This window comes from Ictalurus punctatus, chromosome 7, assembly GCF_001660625.3.
Source record: "Ictalurus punctatus breed USDA103 chromosome 7, Coco_2.0, whole genome shotgun sequence".
NCBI classification, from domain to species: domain Eukaryota; kingdom Metazoa; phylum Chordata; class Actinopteri; order Siluriformes; family Ictaluridae; genus Ictalurus; species Ictalurus punctatus.
Window position 1 is genome coordinate 25,176,705 of NC_030422.2, and position 27,916 is coordinate 25,204,620.

Consider the following 27,916-nt stretch of genomic DNA (forward strand, 5'->3'; position numbering starts at 1 on the left):
GTTTTCTAATTAAACTATGAAGCCAGCTTTCTTAAAAATACATTTGGAAACAGAACATGAAATTCTGGACATGAAACAAAACAAACTTTTTCAACAGGCAAATGTCTCACTTTTTGCTTCACTCCAGGAACAGGCTTATCACTAGGGGTAATAATTCAGGTTTAAGTGGTTCAGCTGAGAAAATAAAACATATTTGGGAACCCCTGATGTAGCTATAGATAAGTGTGGGAGTTAAAAAAGAAGAAGAAAATAAAAAATAAAAGCAAAATGTCTCAAGAGGATCCTTCTGCGAAAAAAGCCCCAAAACCAATAGAAACCATCACATAAATGCTTATTGCTTCCACTACAAATGCCATTACAAACCATCAACTAACCATTAAAACCATTACCATTAACATTGCTGGTCCTTAATGGTATCCACTAGACAAAACATGCCACCAATATATGTCAACACATTACCAGTAGACACCCACAGTGACCAGTACAGTTTTCATTAAAACCAATACAATTCCCATTATAACCATTATAACCATTAAACCATTCTCTCCTTCTGTCAAGCTACACATGATATTAAGGCAAGTGATCCTGACCCTCTCTGCTCTCCGGACCTGCCTGATTCATCCTGATGCCCTACCTCTGGTTGGAGCTCTCATCAACTGGAGGCTACGTTCTGCCATTGAGGATGACCCCAAGCAATGCAGCCTGGAGATTGCTGAGAATGGTGCCACTTGAAGTACCATGGAAATGGTTTTGGACCTCAATTTCACATGAACAGTTGCGCTGTGGTGCTGGAACTATGGTTGCTGGTCTTAGGACTGCAATTATCTCATACAATTTTGCAATCAAATCTCCTTTAGTGAACAGTGGATTAGTTCAACAACACAGACTTCATATACATAACAAAATTTCTTATACGTTCACACTATCCGTTGTTACCCAGATGAGGACGGGTTCCCTTTTGAGTCTGGTTCCTCTCAAGGTTTCTTCCTCATATCATCTTAGGAAGCTTTTACTTGCTACCGTTGCCACCGGCATACTCATTAGTGATAAATTCACACACGTAAAATCTGTATCAAGTGTTTAAATGTTTCTGTAAAATTTCTTTGAGACAATGTCTATTGTAAAAAGTACTGTACAAATAAAATTGAATTGAATTAAATTAAAACCATTACAAATTTTATGAGGGTTTCTGTTGGTTGTTTGTTTTTTTCAGCAGGGGAAACAAGCTACAAACAGTATCAGCATGGTTGTGCGGTGTAATATCTCCTCCAGCCAGAAGTGGCGCTGTGGCTTCTCCTCTGCACTGTCGCGTTTTCTTCCTGACCTCTCGCTGAGGACTGAGGAAACGCTGGGTGAACTTTGCCCGCTTCAGTTTTTAGCGTATTCCCAAATCGCGCTGTTTTGTTTACATTTTTTTGTATTTAATCGAAGTGTTTTATCATAATATTTTTTTTAAAGATGTGGTTTATTTATTTATTAAGCTGGGTGTCTTTGTTAATACAGGTGTCCTTTGTTACCCTCGCTATTGGTAAGTTGATATTTGGGGACTTGTGGAAGTTGCAGGCTGCTAGCTAACCGGTGAGCTAAGCATTTAGCCGGCTATGTATTCTTCTGATAAATTAATATAATTTATATAATAAATTGATTTAATATAATCAACACTCTACATTATAGTGATGTAAAACATTTCCGCATGTCATACACGCAGTCTTTAGAGTCCCTAGTGTAACGAGTTAGATGGTATTGAACATAATATCACTCTCCATAGTTTATTAGCTAAATCTTACACGTTATAGCTATCATTAGTGAACAATAGATAACAGTAACGTCTAGAAAACCTACCGCTTTATACGATTTAATTTCTTAACATGCTAGCATAGAAAACTCGTGTTCTATCATATAGTTGTTGTGATCACTGAATTCAGTTTACTGTTTCATCCATGACTGGGTCTACATTTTATTTTAATGAACTGTTAACATAACTATGGCCTGTGTGTAGTTTGATTGAGAGAGTTCTCCGTGGTTAAACGGTGCTAAAAGTGTGTTTAGAAACGCCAGAGAGGCAGGGAAGCTGATTTGTCCACGTAGGCAGATCTGTCACTCAACACTTATCCTACCTGAAGATTTAGTTTTCCTGTTCGAGCTCCACCCTTTGGCAAGAATGAGCCAATGATCATATGAAAATGTAATATGTGTGACGGACTGCTAAAACAATTCACATATTTTTGCATCTAATAAATACACTGTATGGACAAAAGTTTGTGGACACTTGACAGTCACACCCATATGTGCTCCTTTCCCAGAGTTGGAACGAGTTTATCGGTAACCGGTTAATCAACCAATATTTCTTACTTAAATATTGCTTAACTTTATTACATTTACATTTATGGAATTTGGCAGACGCCCTTCTCCAGATCGACTTACGTTTATCTAATTTATACAACTGAGCAGTTGAGGGTTAAGGGCCTTGCTTGAGGGCCCAGCAGTGGCAGCTTGGTTGTACTGGGATTAGAACTTCTGATCAGTAGTCCAACATCTTAACCACTGAGCCTGCCTTGCCCCTTGCCCCTCGCTCCTTGCCCCTCGCTCCTTGCCCCTCGCTCCTTGCCCCTCGCTCCTTGCCCCTCGCTCCTTGCCCCTCGCTCCTTGCCCCTCGCTCCTTGCCCCTCGCTCCTTGCCCCTCGCTCCTTGCCCCTCGCTCCTTGCCCCTCGCTCTGCCCTTATTACAAAATAAACAGTACTGACTACCATGAAAATGTACTGTACTTTTGTTAAAATGAAGTAAATATTAATATATTAACTATTAATAAATATTAAAGTAAATCAAAGATATACCTCCAAACTGAACCAACAAGTAACACTCCAAATAACAAATAAAAATAGAGACAAAATGAATAAAAAAAAAAAAACACTTCAAATAACACAAGAAAATTTGTCAGTGATGAGTTTTTATTGCATCTCTAAAGGTCGCTCTTGTACTGTATAATGTACTATCAGTGTGGATTTTTGCAGATAACGGATAGTTCTAGCGGTCGGTTATCGGTGCGGATTAATTTGCAAAACCCATCAATCGGTCGGCTTCTTGATAGAAGCACACAATTGTATGAGATGTCTTTGTCTGCTGTGGCATTACAATTTCCCTTCACTGGAACTAAAAGGCCCAAACCTGTTCCAGCATGACCGTGTCCGTGTGCACAAAGCGAGCTCCATGAAGACGTGGTTTGCCAAAGTTGGTGACCTCAACCCCACTGAACACCATTGGGACTAATTAAAATGCCAACTGTGTGCAAAGCCTCTTCGAATGACATCAGCGCCAGACATGACTAATGCTGTTGTTGTTGAATGAGCACAAATCAAAACAACCACAATCCGAAATCTACTGGAAAGCCTTCGTCCGGAAGAGTAGAGGTCATTGTAACAGCAAAGGAGGACTTAATCTGGACTGGGATGTTCAAAAAGCAAATATGGGTGTGATGATCAGGTGTCCACAAACCTTTGGCCATATAGCATATACTTCAGAAAACTAAAGACTTTTCTTGAACTGAAATATGTTTCTCTTTTGCATGTATCTCAACCAGAAATAAAGTTTTTATGTTTTAAAATCAGGTTACCTCAAAAAGATGTAAAATCCGGTTACCTTTAAAATCGTATGTAAAGATTTCATTCCAATTCCAGTGAACGACACCAGGCTTACATCTACATCCATAACCTAATGTACTTATGGAAAAAGAACATTGCTGAAATTATAAAGAATTATAAATGTACAATGAGACATGAGTTCTCACTTTGATTATCAGCATCATCCACATCAGTCTTTGTCTCATCACCTGAGCTAAAATCACTCAGCATTTAAACACGAGCATCATCGTCGTCTCATCCGTCTTATCTCTGTTCACGCTAACGCCAGCCAGGAAATAATCACTTATTTCAGTCATTCTGATAGATTTCTTGTTTACATAATTTAATTAGGTCATTTAGACATTTAAAATGTATGTCTATGTGCTGTTTTTTCTTCATTCTTTTCCTCATTCCCACTTTGAAGACATTGTGATATTTATTTCTGTATATACGCAGTATGTTAGAATTACAAACTAATTGGAAGCAGCAGAGGGTAAATTTTTGTAATAAATCTTTACAATGTTAGTTTTTTATTTCTTCTTTTTAGTGTTGCATGTAAAATTTTTGTAGCTTTTATTTATTTATTTTTAAAAAGTATGCTTACTATATTTTTCACAGAAGTACTACAGTTTTGCTGGAGGTTTCTTGCCAAACATGTATATAATTATTTCTATTGTAGATATGTCTTAGAGAATCATATGATATTTTTGCTATGTCACTCATCCTTAGTTGGCTCTTGCTTCAAAAGTCCATGAGGCTGTTGGTTTTGGTTTTCATAGTGTAGTTTATTTATATCACACATTGTTTTCCACTCCCCAGTGAAATTCTGTTCAATAAAAGCCCGTACATTTTTGCTTCGTTTTAGTAGTGATGTGCTCGTCTGACGCTATCAGTAAGGGAGCCGATACTGAAGCATTATCGGATTGTATTTGAGCTATTTTCTGATCAGAGGCATTGATTTATTCATTAACTCATCGTTTAGTCCATCCTGTTCAGGGTCCTGCTTTGAATGTGTTAAATATGTAAAGTGTTTTCTTTTTCTTAGCCAGTTTTTTCTTTCTCTTGTGCAGCTGCAGGTCTGTACTACCTGGCAGAGTTGATAGAGGAGTACACAGTTGCCACCAGTCGTATAATAAAATACATGATAATGGTGAGTGAGAACTAAATTGATGAATATAAATTTAATATGCTAAAGCATTTTGGTCTGAATTGAACATTCCACAAGTTTTACACTGGTACTTTAATAAACTAACAAATCGAATCATCTTAATTTTTTTTTTCTAGATTTATTTTTTGATTTAGATTTATATAATTTGTGGATCAAGATATTTAAACTGAGATTTGTATACGTGTCTCCTCTCTCTCAGATCTCCACGGCAGTACTGGCAGGACTCTACCTGTTTGAAGGCTTTCCCATGCTCATGATTGGGGTCGGCCTCTTCACTAACCTGGTGTACTTTGGCCTGCTGCAGACGTTCCCTTATATTATGCTCAGTTCACCAAACTTCATCCTGTCATGTAGTAAGTGCAGACAAAACAAACATTATCTTGCATGTATTTTGTTCAGATCTTTGCCTTAACTTTTGCAGTATTGGTTTTAGTATTTGTGTTTTTGTTTCTAGTTTAGTTTGCATAAAAATACAAGGCAGGTATGTGTAGTTAGACCACATACCTGGTTAATTCTCAGTTCTGATTGGTCAGAACATGTTAACAAATTTCTATAACAGCAGCTCTGACAGTAGTTCCGGCTGCAAAGCAAATCACAGGTTTATATTAATGCTCTTGTATATTGTTATTTCTATAGTAACATCTAATACACAGGGATTAAGTGAGTAGCTAATATGAGTTTTAAAAAAATGACTATTTAACAAAAGATATGGTGAAGCTTTCTGTAAAGAGATGTTTATTTAACATTTATAAAAAGGAGTCTCCAGTGTGAGCTCCTTGTATCATTCAGCAAGTTTTACACCATGGGAGAATCTTCAGGACAGAGGAGTTTGTTCTTTCTGCTTCCTCAGTAACATGAAAAGCTGTTTTTTACCTTATTGAAATAAATAAAGAGTTGAAGACAGGCTGGGGAGGGAATGACAGTTTGTTGCTGTTGTAACTTAAATGATAACATGAACATGTCATTCTTTAATAAATGTAACAAAAAATCTTAAGTGCATGGCATAAGTGGAATAAAACACTTCGGTGGTTTGTGGATAATAATCAACTTTGGGATGGTTAATACAAGTCTCCTTCATGTTGAGTTGCATCACACCTCCACATTGCTGATTGTTTTCTTATAACAGCACAGTGTGTTTTATTTTATACATTTAAAACACTTGTTTGGTCACTATAGTCAAACAATCATCTTTAATTATCTTGTTCTTGGACTAATTTTTTTCCTCAGTTCTGGTGGTGATAAATCATTATATGGCCTTCAAGTACTTTGCAGAGGAGTACTACGCCTTTTCGGAGGTGAGTGAAAATCTTAAATGTCTAATTTCCTCGTGTATAAATGATGATCATAAATGTTGGGCTATTACATTAGGGATAGAGTACTCAGATACTGACTGCTCTCTTGTTCTAGGTTCTAGCATACTTCACAATTTGTCTGTGGGTGATACCATTTGCTTTCTTTGTATCCCTGTCTGCTGGGGAGAATGTTCTTCCATCCACAATGCAGCAAGGAGGTCAGTGTTACAGTTCTGATGTGTGTGTGTGTGTGTGTTAAATTATTCTTAATGGCTTTGGTAGTTTCATGTTAATTTCTTGCAGCCTGATATGGTTATAGCTGGTATCTCTGTGGCCAAATTACACGTTTGTTTGCATATTTATTTTTTGATGCCGTGTTCTTGTATCTACAAGACCAGATTTATAGTGCTCTCTTTGACATATACATGTCAGGTTAATTTTCAGTCTGGATGAAGGCCTGTATGAAAAAAGTCTGGAATTAAGCAAGTTAGACTCATGGACTGGTATTAAGCATACATGATGCAAGCAAGAATCTTGCTAGAAAATTCTCGTGTCTACCAGATGCTTTCATCGGGTATTTGAATAGAAATCCAGTTATCTAACCACCGATCATTAAACACCTTTACCTGACTCCTAATATCCTAATAGAATAAAAATGCAGTAGGTATCCTCGCTTTAGCCTACTTTCTGTTGGATGGTCTCTCAAAAATACATTTTATTCTCTGTTTGCTCTTTTCTCCAGATGATGTGGTGTCAAACTACTTTACCAAAGGGAAGAGGGGCAAACGCTCCGGGATCCTCCTGATATTCTCCTTCCTGAAAGAGGCTGTTTTGCCAAGCCGGCAGAAAATGTACTGAAGCACTACACTCAAAGGGTAGAGGACAGATTGAGGGCTTGGGAAGGGGTGAGAGATGGGTTATGGGCAGGGTTTCCAGGTGTCCTAGTGAACTGGATTCATGAGATGAAGGGAGAGGGGGATGTTTAGGGGGCCGAAAGGTAAAAGAACTAAAGAGAGAACCTGTGTGGAGTACCATGTCTGGACGGATGCACACAACCTGCCACGGACATACGAGCTCCTCAACTGAACTAACATGTCTGTCTCTCTGTTTTTCCATCTGTTTTAAATGAAGTGAGCACAGCCAATTTACGCTCCATAAGTGACCCTCAGCCGTGGAATGTCTTCAGGCTCTGGTTTCCTTGACAGGCTTTATTAAGACTGATTTGGGACTGAAATGACAGGGAGTGACAATTGTCAATTTTGGTGTAGAACTTTGTTTAATTTGTGTCTGGAATTTTGTCCAAAAAGTCTTTCATTTTTAAAGGCTTGAATCATAGACATGTGATGCAGTGTCTTTAGCTGGATGATCGATGGTGTGGGCTTCTTTGCATAATTTGGTGACAGCAATACTGTCAGTAGTTGAAGCTGAAGATTCTCATGTAATTTGTCATACTGCATTCATCACGGTATTTGCTCCTGCTTTTTATTATTTGTAAGCTGTACAGAACAAAATAGTTTAGCTTAACATTTCCGAATTAAGCACAGATGAGATTATCTGTAAGATGTAATGGTATATAGAAGATATCAACATATTCTTACGTTTCTTACGGAGAAGCCAAAAAATGTTTAGTACATGTAAGTGAAGTTTGTTAGTCTCATTACATTCTTCATAATGTTCGAAAGCATTAACACTGCTTGTCTTTTTTTTTTTCTTTTTTTTTCTTTCCAAACCCAAGTGAATTTGACCACAGTGGTCTTTCGTCAGATGTTTTTCACATGCAGTTAATAAAATGGCAGTTAAATTTGATTTTCATAGACTGTGTCCAGTTCTACCAATTATTTTTTTCACTTTGAGGTGTGATTCCCTGTCACACTTGTCTATGAACCATTGCCCTTTACATTGAAGTGGTTACTGTTGAGTGTGTGAGGTCGATGAGAGGTGAGGTTAATCTGCCTTACACTATTACATTCACTCACTTCGAAAAGCTCTCACCTGGGGATTTCACCACTTACAGGATTAATAGAGGAGGTGTTAGTAATGCATACTGAGCTAAAATCAGTTTTTGTAAAGTTTCATATGGAAAGTAAGGGCAGGAGTTCCTAGGTCAGCGTAACCTTTCTTTATGAGTTGTGAAATCCTCTGGGTCAGGGGTGTCTGCTTTTAGGCCCATAGTGCTGCCCAGTTTTGGCTTTTACCTCATTTAACCACCTGGGCTCACGTTTATCTACATTTACATTTTACATTTATTCACTTAGCAGATGCTTTTATCCAAAGCGACTTACAAATGAGAAAGATACAAGCAAATCTACTGTGCATCTGTGTGAATTCAATTCTATTTGAATTTTTTTTTTAAAAATTCAGCTTTACAGAAATCCAAGTGTAGATTTACGTTCTTAATGAACAAGCTAGATGTGACGGGGGCAGTCAAAACTTTTCAGTGCAATTATCAAAACAAATCTATGCTTAAATTTGTGCATATACGGTATTTACAGACAGTTTTGATCATCCGTATGCAAGGCACCAAGTAGTGAAAGACAAAGACTGTGAAAGTAGTTAGTGCTGAATACAAACAAGTGTGTGGTTATGCTCGATTTCTATTAATATCAATATTACTGTATTACATTTGTGTACCAACGAAGTTGGAGAATGATTTTTGAAAAATTGGTATTTATTAAGCCTCATTGCTGACAGTTATGCATATGATAGTTCTACATTTACACAGTTTAGACAATGCAAATGATTAAAATCATATGCTAATTACCAAGGTCGTCATGTACAGAATATGGTGTTAGAAGAGGAGGAAAAATCAACTGAAAAAAGGACAGTGGGCAAACAGAACTGGTGTCTATCCCCTGTCTAGGAAATAAATCTTACAACATCTGTCGGGTAATTCTGACAGCAAACAGCACAGCCATCTCAAAGCATAAAATTGATTTGTAGGTCATAGTGAATGATGTTCTTTAGTTTACACTTTTTTTTTTACACTCAGAGCTTTTTACTAGAAATTTATGCATGCATTTCACTTAGACTATAATTGGAATATTTCTTACTGTCAGATAGGCATAAGAACTTTGCCATTTTCTAGTTCAAACTTTTGCATAGTATGTGCTTCTTGTCAGCCTAGAAACACTGTAGTTTACTTTTATTAAGGTGATAAATTCCTTTATTAAAAGGACAAACAAATATATTTTATTTTGACAATAAGCTTTTTTTTTTTTTTTTGTCCATGTCATTTGTCTTCATAGAATATCTAAAAGGACTGGGTATGTACTATGTTGTATCGTTTTGGCTATATGTGGATTGACCATCCCAACTCTGTTCAATCAGGCCAGTGATTGTAGTGTTCAGTAATGGCCAGGCTGGAGCTCTTCAGCCAGATGCATTGCCACTTCAGTCCAGGGAGAAGCTTCATTTCCACGAGTACCTCCTCGGTGAGACAAATCCAGCACGCTGCTGCACTGGAGTTGAAGTGGACCAGAAATTCGAGAGGGAAATTCAGATGGAAACAGGTCTTTCTGAATGACATCCAGTGGCAGGTCAGGTAATTGCTGTGGAATATCATCCCAAGATGTAGTGCAATGGATGTGCCCATTTCCAAAACAATGCAGGGTCACACTCTGGCGTAGATCAGGCTCATCTGCTTCTTCTTCTGGATGGACACCAATTCTCACTGTCTTAGATCTGCTGATGTTTGCTGGAGGAGGTCTTGACGGGTTGGGTGAGATGTTCCACATGTCTCTTGATTCAGTTGCATGGTGTTTTTTGACAGGCTTGGCAGAATGGCAACAGTGATGGCTTAATGTCCACAAGCCTGTTGTAGGAGACCTGAGACAGGGAAGACCTTTACTCTCAGCCCACTCTGACACCTTCTGTTTGTTAATGGCCTCTCTGGCTAACTGAAAGTACAAAGGATTTAAAGGAGCATACATGGTTTTTTGTATAAAAAAGCACCTACTTTAGCACTTAAGTTTATTTTTTCATTTTATTACAAATAAACATGAATAAATAATTTTTTTAAAAAAACCTTCTGCATTCCCTCTGCTTTCCTGTGCATCCTGATCATATTCTGTTTGAGACTCTGCAGTTCTTTGCGTTTCTCCATGTCTGTCTTCTTATCTCTATGCCACATTGCATTTTTAAGAATTCTCTCTCACACACACACACACACACACACACACACACACACACACACACACACACACACACACACACACACACACACACACACACACACACACACACACACACACACACACACACACACACACACACACACACACACACACACACACACACACACACACACACACACACACACACACACACACACACACACACACACACACACACACACACACACACACACACACACACACACACACACACACACACAGTTACTATAGTCTTAACAGTATAAATTAAAAGATCATTTGTCTGTCTAATCAAATACTAGACAAAAGTAACATTAAGGCTTATCATTAATAGCATTTTGGTCAGTGACTTTTTGTTTGGTACTATACTAAATAAAAAATTGTGAGGTTAAATGATCTTGAATTATCTATAATTGAGAAAGCATAAACGAAGTTAATATATTTGTAATTGATATAGCAAAATTATTCTACCATATTTTTAATCACTGATTAATAATCAGTGAAAATAATGCAGTGTTAGTTTTGTATACAGTATGATGTCACGTTGTTGAACTGCATTAAGTAATGTGTTAAAGTAATGTGAAAACACCTCTACATTTTCTTGATAGATTATGAAATTTCTAATGACCATCATGCCTTTTAATGTCTTTGATGTTTACCTGGCAACAACCCTGTGACCCCACAGGCAAGCGTACTCGAGGGGTGTGTGTCCTCGGCTATCACGTGCGTGTGTGTCTGCTCCAACCCTAACCAGAGCTTCAACACACTCTCTCAGGCCTTCAGCTGCTGCCAGGTGCAGTGGGGTCAGTCCTTCGTCTGTGGAACTGGCAGCACATCAGATATACAGTAACTACTCTGATTTTTATAAATTTGGTGTCACCAATTCTTTATCATACTAAAACACACACTGTTTTAGACTTTCTTGTGAGCATTCAGACTGGGATTCATGCACGTTCATCATATCTCAGACTTCAATGCCATTATAACAGTTGTTTAAATAAAATGCATTTTTGTACACATTGGGTTCTGCTCCATGTTCCAGCAGATATGTGAGGCAGCAGTAAGAGTTTGGCTTGCTCTCTGGGCTCAGCACCATGTGTAGCGGTCTCCGGCCATGCGGACAGCATGCATTCACTTCCACAGTACAAGATTCCAGAAGCAGTTTCAAGCAATTTAGCTGACCATGTTGAGCAGCCACGTGGAGCACTGTAAGACCCTGACACACACACAGGCATGGTTTTACACAAAATGCACACAAACACTGAACACCAAAATAAATTTTTCCACTAGACACCTACTTGTGGAGTGACACCAACTGTACATAAATACTTGTGCTGAAATTGTTTACCCTTGTTGCCAGGATGCCAAGAGTACTGAACAGGGAAATATAGATGGAGCTATACACAGTGTGGCTCAGTGAATGTGTGTATCATCAAACAGTTTTCACTCAAGAAAGAAAAATACCAGTGGTTTGTCTGAAACTGCATGTCTGAATGTATAGTGAAATATCCAGAACACTCACAAAACCCACACTGCTCAATATATGTTTATTTCATAGGGTTTAAATTAATTGCATTGTAGAATGTACAGTATATCACTAATAATAGATAATTAAAATATGGTCATAATTTGTTCTATTTGGGTTGTCTGCCACCGTTAGCAATTATAATGTGTGACAAGCAAATTAGTGTCTGCTACTCAAATTGAGCCTTAGGAAGTAAACGGTAGTCACACTTCTACATATTACTATAAAATGAGCTATATTCTATATTGTTCATTTAAAGACTTTGTGTCAAAGAATATGTACAGCAATATTTTATTATTAATTTAGGCATAGTTATAGGCTATAGTTAGTGTGTTTATTCCTTATCATCACCAATAAATATAACTCCTACTTCCATGGGTAAGTTTATGCCAGGAGAAAGTCAGTATTGGCAAGTCTGTGAAATTGGGCTAATTTTGAACTGCTAAGGATTTTTTATCTGTTTATTTATTTTTGTCCAGGGGTTAAATGCTTCAGGTACATTAAATTAATTATCGATTTTCCACAAGTTAAGTAAGTAAGCAAGCAAATATTTAATGCAAACAGTAAAGGCATAGACTATTTACAGTAGGCCACTGTGATTATCATAAGAATAACAGATGAACAGGTGTAGAAATTGGTATAAATAAGCTACTGTAACTACAGTAAATACACATGATGTAAAATAAGCAGGCTATGTTTATTATAAGAATATACTTTGTGTGCCAAAGTTATCTTTCTGCTTATGCTCATATTTTAGGAACATGGAGAAAGAACTTGCATGGTTTTTAAAGAAAGCTTGGCACAGCAGGTAGCATCACCTCACCGCTCCAGCATCGCTGGTTCACTCCTGAGGTTACCATCTGTCGGTTGGGTTTCCTCGGGGTCCTCTGGTTTCCTGCCACCTCTCAAAAACATGGCTGCAGGTGGATTTCCTATTCTAAATTGCTCTTAGATGTGAATGAACGTGTGAAATTGTGTCTGCATAGTGCCATGTGATGAACAGGCATCCTATCTAGGTTGCGTTCCTGCTTTGTACCCATTATTCCTGGAACAGGATTAGGATCAGGATCCACCGCAGCCCTGTCCAGGATGAATGAAAGAATTGTATGATATTCCAATACGTGTTTCACTTATAGTCGGGAGGTTGGTAAGTATATTGTTTTGGATTTGGAGAGTTTTGACATTGATTTGTTTTTTTGGGCTGGTCTGATTAATGATTGGTTACACAGAGCTGTCAACCCTGGGAGAATTAACTGGGAGAAATAACTTAGAATAATAGCTTATACTTCAGATTAGCAATCATAATGCACTCAAATACCAGGAGACCTTTGTTCATTTTAATCACTGAGCAGTCTTGTGGTGTGATTGTTAATTTGGCACCTGTTTATTCTGCTGCTGACTTGGTGACTGCACTCTCTCCAGACTTAAACACAGCCACTCAGGATCTCCAGACACGGCGGCATGAAACAAGTCTCCGGCTGGGAGCTTTCGCGCGCCCGCTGGGCTAAAAAAACAACAACAAAATAAAATAAATAAAAATAAAATAAAAAGCAAACAATGACTAGTAATAAAAGTAAAAGCTAAGTAAAAGAACAAGAATAACTTACCACACGCCCTCCATGACAGATTTGTTGACCTGTTCTGCTGTTACTATGGTGATTCTCGTGCAGTAGCAACCTGCAGAATCAGGCTAAATTATGGGGTGTTTATGCAATGCATTACAAGTATTAGGCCACAATAACAAGCTCCATAAAGTATCAAAGAAACACTAACAGCTAGATTCAGTTTATTATGCCACACTTCGGATAAAAGCGTCTGCCGAATGAATAAATCAAATCTAAATATAACGTGAAGGCATACAAATAGAAATAATTAGGTTTGAACGAACTTCAATATTCTGATCATTTTCTCTGAAGAGACTGAAAATAACTTGCAAATGTTTTGTCTTTCCCCATTTGTATCTCATTTATTAAGCGTTATTAAGAGTGCAGTCGGGTGTGTCTCAGAAAGTATCCGGAAAAACACTAAATCAATAATCTGTTCAGTCTGTAGATGGCGCTAACACGAGTCCCTCAGGAACACCAATGAGATTTATTCAAAGAACAGGAACATTGAGCATAGCCATTGGAGCTGTTGTGCTTTCAGGCACCTCCACCCAAATATTATAGTGTCAGCAGTAGTTCCTTTTCATGCACAGCAGTAGCAGCCTACACTATGTAACTGTGTATATATAGCATACAAAATGCACATACAGTGCTGTGCAAAAGTCTGAGGCGTCCTATTTTTTTTTTTTTGTACAAACGTTGTTATAGATTTTTTATTTTATGACTTCTACATTATCGAGTCAGTACAACAAAAAAAATACATTTTAGATTTCCAAATATTAGTTTTCCAGCACAAAATGAAATGTTACAGAAAAATGTTTGCATGTCTGTAAAGAAAGCAATGTATTACGCAAAAGAGATCACTTTTCAGACGAAAAACACAATGAAGACTGCTGGGTTTTGCTGGAAAAATAAGTGCGACAATCAAAGTCTCCAGAAGAACCGTGGCTGGTTCTACAAGATGCTCAGTAAAACTTACAGCTCATTTCCTTATAAAACTGCACAATTTAGCTGAGACTACTAATACATATTTTTTGAAGCAAAGGGACGTCACACCAAATGTCAACTTTATTTCATTTATTACTGTTTACTGCTCTTTATAGTATTTATTTTTTTTAATGTACACAGTAAAATCCCTAGTGTTGAATTAACACCCAGAGTGTTTATTTGAGTCCAGTGAACTTGTATAAACACTGTAGGGTGTGAATTCAATCAACACTTGGTGATTTTGCTGTGTAGAATTATGTTTTGAAGGCATCTTTGCAGTACAACATTTCTTTTCATGTGCCTAAGACTATTGCACAGTACTGTATATAGTAGACTCACCTGATAAAAGGATCAGTGCCCACAATGTAAGTGTACCATCCTTACACCTGGGGTGGTACCATCAAGGGTACATCTTTTATACCTTTTGTACGTTTGCCTATGTATCTTTCACCTGGAAATGTGAATACTTGAAGGTACATTAATGAACCTTATGAATGACTGATGTACTCTTAAAGCATTATACCACTATAAGAGCAAATTAAAGGTACACATGCACTTTTCAGTACATTACATTGTACTAAAGCTACCAAAGATGTGCACATGATGCTTCCACTCCAACGACAAAGAAATGTACAGTTTGTGTGGGGCATCTCGTTTAAAGGCAAGAATTTTCTGTGAGAAAAAGTGACATGCTGCAAAGTATTGCAAATACTAGCCATATCACAGTTACTTCATGACTCTGTTGGAAGCTGCCCCTGGCAGTTATCCATTGTTCAAAGAACTACATTTACATTCGTAACTATCTTTTGCCACCTTTATTTCTGAAAGTGTATGGCACAAAGTTACTGTATCAGGGAAATAGGACATTTCGGGCAAAGTTCATTAACTGTTCCTACAATAAAGTTGAATAATTTACTATTTAATGCACACTGTAAAGAAATAAAGTTTATGCATATTGCTTTGCATGGTTAGTGCCTCTGATTTGAGCTTCTGTGCAGTGAATCCTGACAGTCTGACAGCTTTTAACTGTGCTGCATTTTGATCAATAATTATTGATCAGACCTCCCATCAGGAGTGATGCGTGAATGGTCATGATATGGTAATGATTATTTTCTCCATGTCTCTGTCAAGCGTGAACTGTCGATACTTTAAATACTCGGGAAGTATCAGATGGTAAATATTGACCACATGAACTTTTCTTGAACTGAGATAATAAAGACACATCGTAGAAGGTAAACTATTTATGCTCAAATGCTGTTTATTCATCTGACTTAGAACATGTTATTTTTTTTATCCTAAACATTCAATTCAGTTCAGTTTTATTTGTATAGTGCTTTTAACAATGGACATTGTCTCAAAGCAGCTTTACAGAAACATATAAACACAGGATACAGATTTTAAGTGTGTGAATTTATCCCTAATGTGCAAGCCGGTGGCGACGGTGGTGAGGAAAAATTTCTTAAGATGATGTGAGGAAGAAACTTTGAGAGGAATCAGACACAGAAGGGAACCCGTCCTCATCTGGGTTACAGTGGATAGTGTAAAAGTAAAGGGAAGTTCATTATGGATTTTATATGAAGTCTGATTGTTGAACTAATCCACTGTTCACTAAACATGTCGTCAACTTGTCCTGTCCTTTTTTTTAAAAAAATTCTTACAAGGCTTAAAATACACACACATACAATTTTTTTAAACTGGATTGACTGCAGGCAACTAATAACAGAAATGATTACACACACTTTAATAAGTTGTGTAAGTACCAAAAAATCCAGTTTGCAGCCAAAACCTTAGTGCTGCCCACCACCAATCTGGATTATGCATTTTTTTTTCTTTTCTGATTTATTTAAAGAATCATTATACTGATTTCAGGTCAGAAAGCCTGGAGAGTAACAGAGGACAGAGAAAATGAAAGATTACAGTTGAGTTGATGTTGGCGCTGATATTTGTAAAGTCTGCTTAAGGCACACATGAAAATGAGCTCATAGGTTTCTCATGAGGCAGCTGCAGTGCTGCTTTATGATTGGCTGAGCAGTGGACTAATAGAAGTAGAGCAGGTGGAGTTAGAATGCCAGCCAGTTCGGGTACATTATGAAACCAAACATAACAAATACTGATCATGTTTGTGTAAGCACAAATATTCTAGAGCAGATTTACTTTCATGAGAAAGTAAATTTCAATAAACTGTGTGCTACTAAAAATCCAGCATCTATATTTATTATTGTACTGCATTTTACATACTGTATGTACATACAGCAGTCATTACTGAAATGCATAGTGTATGTTGTCTCTATATATCCCTCTTATTGGTGTGGATTAATTTTATATAATTGTAGCTCTGACAGTAGTGCTGGCTGTAATTCAAATCAAAGTTTTATAATTATGTACTTGTTGTAATATTGTATCTGTCTCTAGTAATGGATAATTCACAGGAACACTCCACATAATGATCAGATTAAAAATGTTGTTATGTAACGATTTAAAACATATAATCATTGATATGGTGACATTTTTAGTAAGGAGACATTAATTTAACATTTATGAAGGAGTCTCCAGTGTCAGTGCTTTCTACCATGAGAAAGTCTTCATTACAGAGGACTGAGTTCTTTCCAATTTCTGTGCAACACTACAAGCTGTGTGTGTGTGTGTGTGTGTGTGTGTGTGTGTGTGTGTGTGTGTGTTTTGTTTATTAACTTCAGGAGAGGGTAAAAAATAGAGGCTGGTGAGGAAACTGCTATAAAGGAAGTAATAAAAGGAACTAACCGGTCTTTTGGACGTTCCACAACATTAAATGTAACTATAAACATTTATTAAATAATTATTATAATGGCACACCTTATCACGTTTCATTCCATACTAACATACATGTCATACATACATATATAAACTGCAAGATCTCATATGCTGAATTAATACCTTCTTCTACTGAATGACAGATGATCCCCATGAATATGGCAATATTATTCACAGAGGAGTGAAGTGGAGAAAGCTGCCAGTGAAATGTTCTCTGTTTTAATGCTATGCCCATTCGTGATAAGTTCTGAAGCTGAGCAGAAGGTTGACTGTTCTGTGAACTCTAAAAAAAAAAAACAATGTATGGCATATGAGAGAGCAAGAAGAGAGACCAGAAAGAGTTATACAATCCTCACATCGCATTCATGTTTAATGAGCCACCTTGTGAAGACCTCATGCCCAGGAGACTTCTGAGTTGTTAGTGTAAGTGCGCTGATGTCCTCACTTTCTCTGCTTAGCTCCTTAGCTCTGTCTCTCCCTTCATTCTCTTCTAACCTTTTTACCTGTCTCTTTTGGTCTTTTTCCCCATAGATTACTATCTCTCTCTCTCTCTCTCTGATTAGCATTCTTTTTTCTTAAAACATCAGTTTTTCTTTTGGTTTTCTCTTTCCTCTATCTTTCATTCTCTACTTTTCTCTTTCTCTCCTCTCAGCCCTACACTAATGCATCATGGCATATTCTGCAGCTCCAAGTCACAGTGTGAGCTGGTTTTGTGCACTGACCGGACCATGACCTCGCTCACACACACCACACTGTACAAGTGAGATGAGGGATGGAGGGAATGAAGGAGAGGTAGGTGAGTGAAATAGTAAAGTGAACTAGGACAGTGATGCATATTTGGGTCTTTATTTTACAGTCTAGTTTATGTTAAAGTGAGAAAGAATTACACGGAGAATCAGGCATATACTTGAAGTATTTATTTACAGCAACTCAAATTGTTTATTTGATATTGAATTGGTTTCTGCCATTCAATAATTAATCTATGCAGATCCTGAAATGGTGTGCAGACACGAAAAGAGAGTGATAAGTATTATATTCCCGATTTGTTTTATTCTAAGTAAATTATGCATGTAATTGCATGTAATGGCAAGATGACAACGAGATGATGGCAGCTCCCCTTCCACACAGCCTCGAGTTTTCTGAGATGCATCTTTCACTGTGTAGAGCTTTGCTTCTGCATCCATGGACCCTGTATTCACACTGTTATCACGTGTAGATGTGTATGTGTACCTGAGAGACAGGGAGTATTATACCTAGAGATCTGTGGTATGAAAACATGATTAAGAGCTAAAAGAATGGACAAATCCCTCCTATACATGAGAGATAACAACAATTCTAGTAAATCCAAAAATAAGGATAACGCTTGGGAGATAAGAAGATGGAAAGACATATGCAGTCAAAGACATCTATTTGAGATGCAGTCTGCAATGGTGTTACATTAAATGAAACAGGTTTACTCACAGAAATGATCTCAATTTAGTTTAAACACAATTATTTCACTTTGCACACTTGAGACCATATAAACACATATTTGGCATATCGCACTGTAAAAATGAGATATTAAAACAGGATTAAACATGTACACTTCCGAACAAATCATTTTCTGTCTTTTGTTAGAAATCCACTGTTTGGGCCCAAATGCAAGTAGATTCATAGACTGTTATTTTTAAGTCACTTACTCCATTACACTGACCCTAATTCATAAAAAAATATGCAGAAAAAAGCCAAAAATTCAACACAGAATAACTTAAGAACCAATGCATGTCCTATTAGTGAAGCTATCATACAACATCAAAACTAGAAGTGATTTGAGCACAATTGCAGAATCAACTTCATTTAACTGCAACTCAAGCAATTCTCAGGTTCATAAAATCCTAAGATGAAATTTACGCACAGACATGAGGTTGATTGAAAGTGATAAATGAGGAAACATGTTGGTGGAATTTATTACAATCATATATAGCCTTAAATTCATGAATAAGGACTAGTGTATTTTTGTACTTTGAGTGACATAACATTATGTCCTATATCTAACCTAGCAAGGCGTGATTTACATTAGTTAGAAAAATGTAAGCTTGACCACCACAGTGCTAATGTTCTTTAATTGGTTAGGTGACCTTAATTTCATCACATGAGTTGGTCTTTGCATCGTATGTGGTATGCACTTATAGAACACACATGAACACAAATATTACACACATAAACAAACCAGGACTGTAGATAAATGGCAGCAGGAATTGTGGTTAAAGAACCCAGATGAGTCCTGTGTAAACACTGACAAAATTACAAATAATTATAGAATGATTTATAACCATTCCTGCTGATTACTGACCTGTCTAGAGCTGCAGGGTTACTCTGGCTTAAAGTCATGTTCTGAGTGTAGCTGGTGTAAGCCAGCAAGGTGACAGGGCCTTCAGGGAGGTTCTCTCTCTCTCTCTCTCTCAAGCAAAGGTGACCTTGAATTTTGAATTGAAAAAAAGGCTCTACAACTTACGGAAAACAAGAGTGGATACAAAAGCTTGTTATTCAATATATTGTTGAATAACAGTATAATAGCAGTTTCAAATAGTTGGTTTACTGTGTTGGAGTCATAATAACTTTAAGAGCACATCCCTCTAGTATAGTTAGTTTTCATTTCCATGTATCCTGAAGCTTCATGCTTCAGCTCTCTTCTCTCCGAATCTCTTCAATGATTGGGACCCATTTTAGAACTCTCTCCTATGTGAAAATGTATAACATGAATAGCTGAAGTAGAGTGTTGTAAGTCATCATAAAGTTCATATTGTGTTTGGGCTGTTGATATGTAATATGTGCTGTCATTAGTATTAAAAAAAAAAACCCAATTAGGAAGATTTGTAAGACATGCTGACATACACAAACATTTTTACACACATACTTCACAACACTGATCTTGCATACAAAAAGGTTTCTCACCATTTGTTATAAATGTTATACAGGTGAACCACTCTTCATCTACAGCTTTGTGGGAATTATTATGCATTTTTCATCATAAAAGCTTGTTGAGTAAAATATCCTCAATTTTTCATCACACTCCTTAATAAAAATCATCGAATACATGAGATATATCCATAAAATCAGAGCGCTATGTTTTGCCACCTAAAAGACTCAAAGGCACAACTGCTAAGTAACATCTGAGCTGAGCTTTATGGGTAAACACAGAACAAAATAATTCTATATTAACTCATTATAAATAATCAATATATTTCAGTTTTGTGTTGTGCTACCTGTGCAGTCCCTCCAGGATTTTGATTGCAGAAATGAAAGCAAAATCAAGCAAACACCTCAAAATTAAGAGAAGCTTGCAATTTTTCAAAATGACCTACAAAATTACAAAGCCCTCTTCAATTCACATGCACTGAACATAAGTACAGTTAAAAGATACCATTTCATCACTTTGAAAGATCATGCAAAACAATTTTGTGCAATTGCAATTTTGCCAATTCAAGTAGTTTTCCACTCTCCAAATTGCATTGCAAATTTTGAACAGGCCGCAGCAAAATCAAGCATTTTTGGCTGCAACAATCACAAAAAAACTCTGAGAAATCTTGTTTGGGCTGCCTGTGGTACTGTGTACCTTTAGGTGTGTGTACTGCAAGGTGCCCATTATGTCAATATGCCATTCCCTTTCTTTCTTGCTACACACTGACACTTCACCTCTTGTCTACAGTCAGCACAAGCTTTTAAAAATCACACCTGTCTCATCTTGTCCTTATCATCTTCTTTCTTTTATGTCTCTCTGCAAGATGCTGCTCAGATCCAAGTATATGCATTTTCCCTTCATGCCCTCTTTCCTTCCCATTCATAATTCCAAGGCTTTATCAGTGCTCTCCTTGTAAAAAAATTTTTTTTTGACCCTACGTATGATGTGTATGTTTACTTGAATCATCTGCCACATAACTGTTCATTTTTCCTGATATGAGTATAGTTAATTGATATTACTCGATACTCCAATGATTTATATCAAGAGAATATCATTTAACATATCTACTTTTACTGTTATTCAAAGTGAAACATGCTAGCATGAATGTTGTACACTTTTGTAAACAATCCTGCTTTCAGTTCATTGTAGCAGAATGACAGGTGTTTTTATTTACATGCAAACATTAAACCGGTTAAATTCTCCATGCCTTTTAATGAGAGACTTGATGGGGCTATGTGATGGCTGTGTAGAGAATGTAGGCATAGCACAAACTGTCTCTCTCGGCACACAGCTCTAAGTACTGGATTAATTAGCAAGCATCACTTTAAAAGCACTTCAAGGTATTTTCCAGATGCAGAGCTGAAACAGGGTCGTCCTCCCATTCAGTAAATAATTAACTGAGTTTTGCTTTTATATAAGGATTATGTTCCCATGGTGGCTCTCATCCAGAGGTTCTGAGGAGAGGGTACACTGCAGGAGAAACATTTCTAAAAGATCATGCAGACCTTTACTATTTACAGTATATCCTATAACTTACTTTAACTAGGGATGCGCAATATGTCAAAAAAATATAACATGAATATAGAATATTTCTGCCAACAAGGATTACACTACAGTTTCAGAAAGTTTTGTGCAGTGTTCATAAAAAATTGTATTTCATGACAATAGTTTATAGTGATTTATATAAACACTGAGGCCACTTACATAATGATGATACTTAGTGCAGCATGGCATGGCATTATTATATATCAGTATGCTATCATCATATTATTCAGCCCTAATTCTAAAACATATTTATTCATGCCTTTATGGAAATTATACCCTGCTAGAAGTGTCTTAGTGTCCATAACCAGAACAAGTGACAAGAGGCACAGCCAGTTCAACATGCTAAGCAATACAAAATCACCCACTTACTTGTCCCCCCACCCCATTCATGAATAAAATTGTGACATGTGATGTTAAGACATGTTCTCAAAATCCTCACTCTGATTCACTTGGTGCAGTCCAAATTAAGGGGCACGTTGAGGTTTTACTGAGAACAACCATAGCAGACTATAAAATACAATACAAAAGAGTCATAACTGAATGCTTTCATTTGTTGCCTTATGCTCTATCAAACATGCAAACCTTATATATATATATATATATATATATATATATATATATATATATATATATATATATATATATATATATATATATACATACAGACTTCAGGGTTGCGATGGATCACGAGCCAATCCTGGGAATATGGGTGCAAGGCAGGAACTCACCCTGGATGGGCCACCAGTCCATGCACACATAGACTCCTTCAGTGTTTGTAAAAAAAAAAAAGAGAGATACATATCTTGGATATATATCTTACATCTTGCATATACATATCTTGCTTATAGAATGGGACTGAAGAATATATCAAAAAGTTTCTTTAGGAATTGGTTTGGCATTAGGTAAAATGATATCCACTTATTAATGATTACCACTAAGAGACAGAGTGCTATTGGGCTAAATTAAGACTTTCAAACGGTGTAACTCATCATTATCATTATGGCTTGGCGTCCTATCAGTAGCTACATGATCCTAAGTAGTGGTCTAGTTTGCAATGGCTGGACATAGATACATATCTCATAGAAACTCTGAGCTTTTGTAAACAGAAACTGAAGCCATACATGTCTTTCAAAGCTTACAACTTTGTTGCTGTGGATACATTCAAGGCCTAATATTTTACGATTACAACATCATGGACAGTGTTTCACTGAAAGCCGAGGTGCTGTGCAAACAGATGCCATAAACTAAATTGTTAGCTGAATAAAGTTAAAACTTTAATCTAGTTAAACATCTCCATTATAGGCAACTCCTCAGTAAGTATGTGACCTAGCTACCAAGTTCTTAATGTCGATTTTAGGCAGCATATGCATGTTTGGTAAAGCAATAAAAAACAGTCCTTTTAGCTAGCAAAGCTAAGCCTGTTAAATTCTCAGTTCGTGCGCTGATTTCACTGATATCATAATTAACTGCTTAGCCGAGATGAAATGGGAATTTTTAATGTGCTGCTCAGACCCGTTACTCTTCTTTTTTTTCTTTGCAAAGGTGTCTGATTTGACAGTGTGTAGTAAAAACATAGATGTTTATGAACACTTTTCAGATTCTGACGCCCAACAGCACACCATGATCACCTAGTGGCAATTTAACACACCCAGTCTGTCTAATTGTGTGTTTTGGTGGGAAGAAAACCAGAGAACCTGCCAGAAACCCACACTGACACAGGGAGATCATAGTAATATAGCAGTAACTCAAGTTCAGGATTGAACCTGACCCTGGAGCTGTGAGGTGGCAAAGCTAGCAGCTACACCACTGTACCACAGTCCCACCTCCCCCTTCTTAGCTGTGGGTCCATATTGTCATTATCTTTCACCACAATAGCAGCATGGTGTTTTTGACACTTGCAGAGGGGAAAGCATACGATTTTTGAGAGTGAAGACTTTGGAGGGAATCTGGTGGTGATGATGATATTGGTGTCTGTGTGTGGGGGGAGGGTAGTGAAAATGCTTAGGGGATTATAGAGTAGCTGAATAAGAATTAAAAAGATGGAGGGTGATGTGGATGGATTTTGATTACATACAAATTCATAAGAAAACATATGAACTCTAATCTTGCCGCAACTTTGATCTATGATTTCCAGGGGAATATTAAGTCTCGCAAGTACTTTTTTTTTTTTCTTCAGCTAAGCACAGACAAATTAGAGAAAGGCAGGTTGCTAAAATAGCAGCTGACCAACCATAAATTCCTGAGCATGATAACAGCAGTTTGCATGTCTTGCAGAACAACAACATTTAACATTAGAAGGACAAAAAAAAAAAAAAAATGGAATGTGTCCAACAATGTAGGTATTCCTGGTGAGTTTAAAGCCCAGTACATTACGAATTTGCATAGTATAGAAAACTGTTTCACGTGTGACATGCCTAATTATCTACCTGGCAGGCCTAAATATTATATAAAAGTATATACCATGTCCCTGATGTGTGCATACGCACTCTCCTTGAGCTGAGAAACACTTTCTGCATCACACACAAACGGTCTGGAAGCTCGCTGCTATTTTGGTTGATGCTAATTTGCTCCGTGTTGGTTCTGAGGTTCACAGCTCGGTCAGCTTTCCCTGATACTATACTCCCGTTTGTCTCCGTAAAGGTTTTCCTGTCGAGTCGCGTTAACGTCTCGGACTCATGAACTGTGAATGCACTGCGCGCGCAGGAGGGGCAGATCCGCGGGGTCCTAAACATGGCCCTGTTTCTGTCAAAAAGCAACTAGTATGATATAGATAAATGTTTTAAAAATCTTTTAAATGTCATACAACTGGAACGACGTGAAAGATTTGAGCTGAGTAATTATATGTCTAGGCCTAAATTTTAAAATACAATCAAACTCAAACACGAAGAAGAGATTATTTTATTATTATTATTATTATCATTATTATTATTATTATTATTATTAACAACAACAACAACAATAATAATAATAATGATAATGATAATAATAATAATAATAATAATAATAATAATAATAATAATAATAATACTTGTTATTATTATTTATTTATTTATTTATTTATTTATTTATTTTAGATATTTGAGATAAAAACAAATGCACACCACTTAGCCTTTAAATAAAATGAATATAGAAGAGAGTAAATCCTCCTCCTCCTCCTCCTCATAGAGCTGAAATGTAAAGAGTTTTAAGTGATAAAGTTTAAGTTCAATGTTTACCTCACTCCTCGCTGTGCTCGCGCCGCTGCTTCACTGCGCTCGAGACTGAACTCTCCGTTAAGACTCGCAGGAAGCTTTCACATCTTTCTCTGTTTCTGTTTCTGTGATCTTATAAATTATTCATGCATCCAACTCAAAATCCAAAACGATACATTTTACGCCATCTTCGAATGAACTAAATTAAAAGATCGCCGCATATTGCATCACATGTTTATAAAATGCCAAAGAAAGTAATAATAAACATAGTTTTCGCCCTTAGACTATATTATTTCGAGAGTATTCTCAGATTTATTAGAAGGTTTATCACAGTATGTGGATTTTCTGATTTGTACTGACTGTGATTATTAATTTATTATGACTGTGTTTATTAAAAGTGCTGACTTTGGGTTGATACATTAAGATCTTATTGCTCTGAGAGAGAAAAGATTCATAGATTTTTTTTTTTTACACATCACTGTATTGGGTATATTTTATTGTATATCTAATAGATAAGAAATTGAAGCGATGTGTGAAAACAGATAAGAAGTAGGCTAACAATTTAGATAGCTGATAGGCTATCTAAATTGTTCCAGTAAGTCTGGGGGGGGGGGGGGGGGGGGGTAAACAGCAGCAAAATGCAAACTGGCATATCTACCCAGAAAGACACTTTATTTTACCATTTGATGTGGAGATTCTCCTTTAAATCTGCCCTTGGCTGTTTCCCAGAATTCATTCCGCGGTAAAACGGTGGCTCACACGCAACTTCACAATCTAATTAGATCATATAAAGTGCACAGGGGGGTTTTATTTTCTCATAGACCTTTTTTTTATTTCATGCCAAACGTTTAGGCCTTAGGGAAGTGGAATTTGCATATCTAAACTCAAAAATATTTTGAATAGTCCACACTATGTTTAATTCATCACGTTTATCTATTTATTTATTGTTTGTTTATTTATTTTATACTGTTTGTTTGTTTATTTGTGTATTCTTTTTTTTATTGTAGGTTATACTAGGCCTTTCTTTAGGACATGTTTATTCCACTTGGCCCTTGAGTGAATCACCATGGCAACAGTGTTAGTTGACATGTGCACACCATGACCTGTTGAACTGGAAGTCATAGAGAATCCCCATAGTGTTACTTCTACGTCGTTAGTTAGTTTGTTTGTTTGTTTATTGGTTTGTTTGTTTTTTGCATTGTCAAGAAAAAAAAACACTGTGGGTAGAAAACATCTGAAGTTTCTACTCAGGGTTTACATTATATATAAAAGCAGGGTCAAAACATCCCTATGGATTGTTGTGCTTTTAATGTTTTTTTTTCCATAGACAGATGAGTGAACAACAGTGTTCCCTTTAAGCTGAAAGCTTCACCAATGCACAAATCTCATGATGCTCCCAAAAAAATTCAATCTGTGCAGAATTCAGACCAGACTCCCCCCACCCCCCAATGCTGAAGCCTATGTAGTAGACTTTGAAAGCTTCCAGAGAGATAGTGAACAATGGTAGCAAATACAGCTCACAATCACAGATCACTGCAGCATCCCCAAGTGCACAAATAATTAAAGCAAAAATCCATACTTGAGCTTTCACACATTTCCCACTGATGTGAGTTGAGGGTGAACATTTTAATTTTTTAAGAGGCAGCGCATGCATCTGTAGCCAGCATTTCAAAGAATATGAATACTCGAAAACCACTGAACCCAAAAACCTAAAACATAGGGATATACTCTCTCAGTTTGAATGCACAGCTCAAACATCTGTTATCCAGAGAAATGTTTCTGAAAAACTAGTCATGTAGTCTGCTGCAGGAACAGGTGCAACCCACACTGCTGGCTTTATTTGTGCATTTATGGAAGCTGCAGTGATCATGAGTTGTATTTCTTATCTTTGTTTACTACCTCACTGAAGGTTTTGAAACGCTACTACTTAATGCTTCCACATGTGTAACAAAGAAGTTGCTCCAAAAGGCCTACTGGAGTAACTGACAGATGATTGCACTGCAATTCAGACCAGCCAACAATAACTTTTATTACAGGTCTTTTATAACTGCATTGGATTTTTCTTTTCTTTTTTTTTTCAAACACAAACACAAACCAAAACAGTCCCACTGCCACCCAAACTCAGTCCCAACCACAAACAACACTAGCTACATTAGCTTTGAGCTTAGCAAGTCATGTTAACTGTTCAACACCTCTGACAATGACCTGTTACAACTTGTTAGCATATTGCTGTTCCATGGTGTTGTATTCCCAGGTTATCCATCTAATGTTAACCTAGCAGGGGCAGAACAGCCACAGTCTGTGTGGATCTTGGGTTATTTATGGTCAAATACCAGAAGGGGCTGCCCAACAGAAATGGGTTTTGCTCAGTAAGCAAAAAAAAAAAAAAAAAAGAGGGAACATTACAGGGGACATTGGTGATAACAAAAGTATAAATAAAGTGATAAATGAAGGTATTAAACTTAAGCTATTCAAACCAGATGTTTTCTGCTCTGAAAGGCACTATATATTAATCTCAGTATAAACACACCTGTTCCTGAAATACTCCAGAGTTTGTTGAGCATACCTAAACAATACAGCAGCACGAAGACGAAGGTGCTAACAAAACAATGCCACCAAAAGTCAACGACTGTGTAAGAGGGTCATTAGAGAAGGAAACACTATTATGAGCTTTTATTTTCATAAGAATTCATGTCATTTAATCCCAATTATGTTCATTTCAATTCCTGGTTGTACATAATGTGGAAAAGTGCAAGGGGCTGAATAATTCTGCATGGCACCGTATGTGCAAAATCGTATATGTTCACAAAGGTAGAAGACACAACCTTTCAGGCAAGTGTTCCTCATATACATGATCAATCTTTAATCCCTTCCTCTGAAACACTGTGCTTTATTCATCACACTTTATGTGCCACAATCAAATTTTCATTGAGGTAATCGAGATAAGACTAAAATGGGTCATATTTCCCTCCTGCTATTTCTCATCTTCTTCTCCTGCCCAAATAGAAGCTTTTCCCCAGTGGATACATGGCTGAGTGTCAGACAGTGCCAGACAACGTTTTTCAGAAAGGAGGACTTGGCTGATTTTTTTGTGTTTAATGTGG

At 36.9% G+C, this 27,916-nt stretch overlaps 2 protein-coding genes and 1 long non-coding RNA gene across 3 annotated transcripts; 1 reads left to right on the forward strand and 2 right to left on the reverse strand.

The window, feature by feature from the left end:
* The first annotated feature begins 1,325 nt into the window (after positions 1–1,325).
* tex261 (testis expressed 261) lies at positions 1,326–7,884 on the forward strand. Its single transcript, XM_017472591.3, has 6 exons — positions 1,326–1,528; positions 4,689–4,768; positions 4,986–5,139; positions 6,014–6,081; positions 6,194–6,296; positions 6,821–7,884. The coding sequence occupies exons 1-6, from the start codon at positions 1,459–1,461 to the stop codon at positions 6,934–6,936; spliced, it is 591 nt and encodes a 196-aa protein (XP_017328080.1). The 5' UTR covers positions 1,326–1,458; the 3' UTR covers positions 6,937–7,884.
* A 455-nt stretch (positions 7,885–8,339) lies between these two features.
* ankrd53 (ankyrin repeat domain 53) lies at positions 8,340–13,375 on the reverse strand. The gene is made up of 6 exons (XM_017471239.3): positions 13,362–13,375; positions 13,135–13,258; positions 11,246–11,445; positions 10,889–11,053; positions 10,103–10,196; positions 8,340–9,974 (listed from the first exon to the last, which is right to left on the reverse strand). The coding sequence occupies exons 1-6, from the start codon at positions 13,373–13,375 to the stop codon at positions 9,423–9,425; spliced, it is 1,149 nt and encodes a 382-aa protein (XP_017326728.2). The 3' UTR covers positions 8,340–9,422.
* A 4,668-nt stretch (positions 13,376–18,043) lies between these two features.
* On the reverse strand, positions 18,044–24,334 carry LOC108267977 (uncharacterized). Its single transcript, XR_008396777.1, has 3 exons — positions 24,082–24,334; positions 19,468–19,853; positions 18,044–18,365 (listed from the first exon to the last, which is right to left on the reverse strand). It is a non-coding gene; the product is annotated as an uncharacterized LOC108267977 (long non-coding RNA).
* Between the last annotated feature and the right edge of the window lie 3,582 nt (positions 24,335–27,916).

Bases quoted from the DNA above. Each gene is read 5' to 3' on its own strand.
- tex261 (XM_017472591.3), top strand. From the start codon at position 1,459: ATGTGGTTTATTTATTTATTAAGCTGGGTGTCTTTGTTAATACAGGTG. The intron at 1,529-4,688 runs GTAAGTTGATAT...TCTCTTGTGCAG, and splicing joins CTTTGTTACCCTCGCTATTG to CTGCAGGTCTGTACTACCTG. The intron at 6,082-6,193 runs GTGAGTGAAAAT...CTCTTGTTCTAG, and splicing joins AGTACTACGCCTTTTCGGAG to GTTCTAGCATACTTCACAAT.
- ankrd53 (XM_017471239.3), bottom strand. The intron at 11,054-11,245 runs GTACAAAAATGC...ATGTGCTGCCAG, and splicing joins CATGGAGCAGAACCCAATGT to TTCCACAGACGAAGGACTGA. The intron at 9,975-10,102 runs GTTTTTTTAAAA...TTGTACTTTCAG, and splicing joins AAGCAGAGGGAATGCAGAAG to TTAGCCAGAGAGGCCATTAA.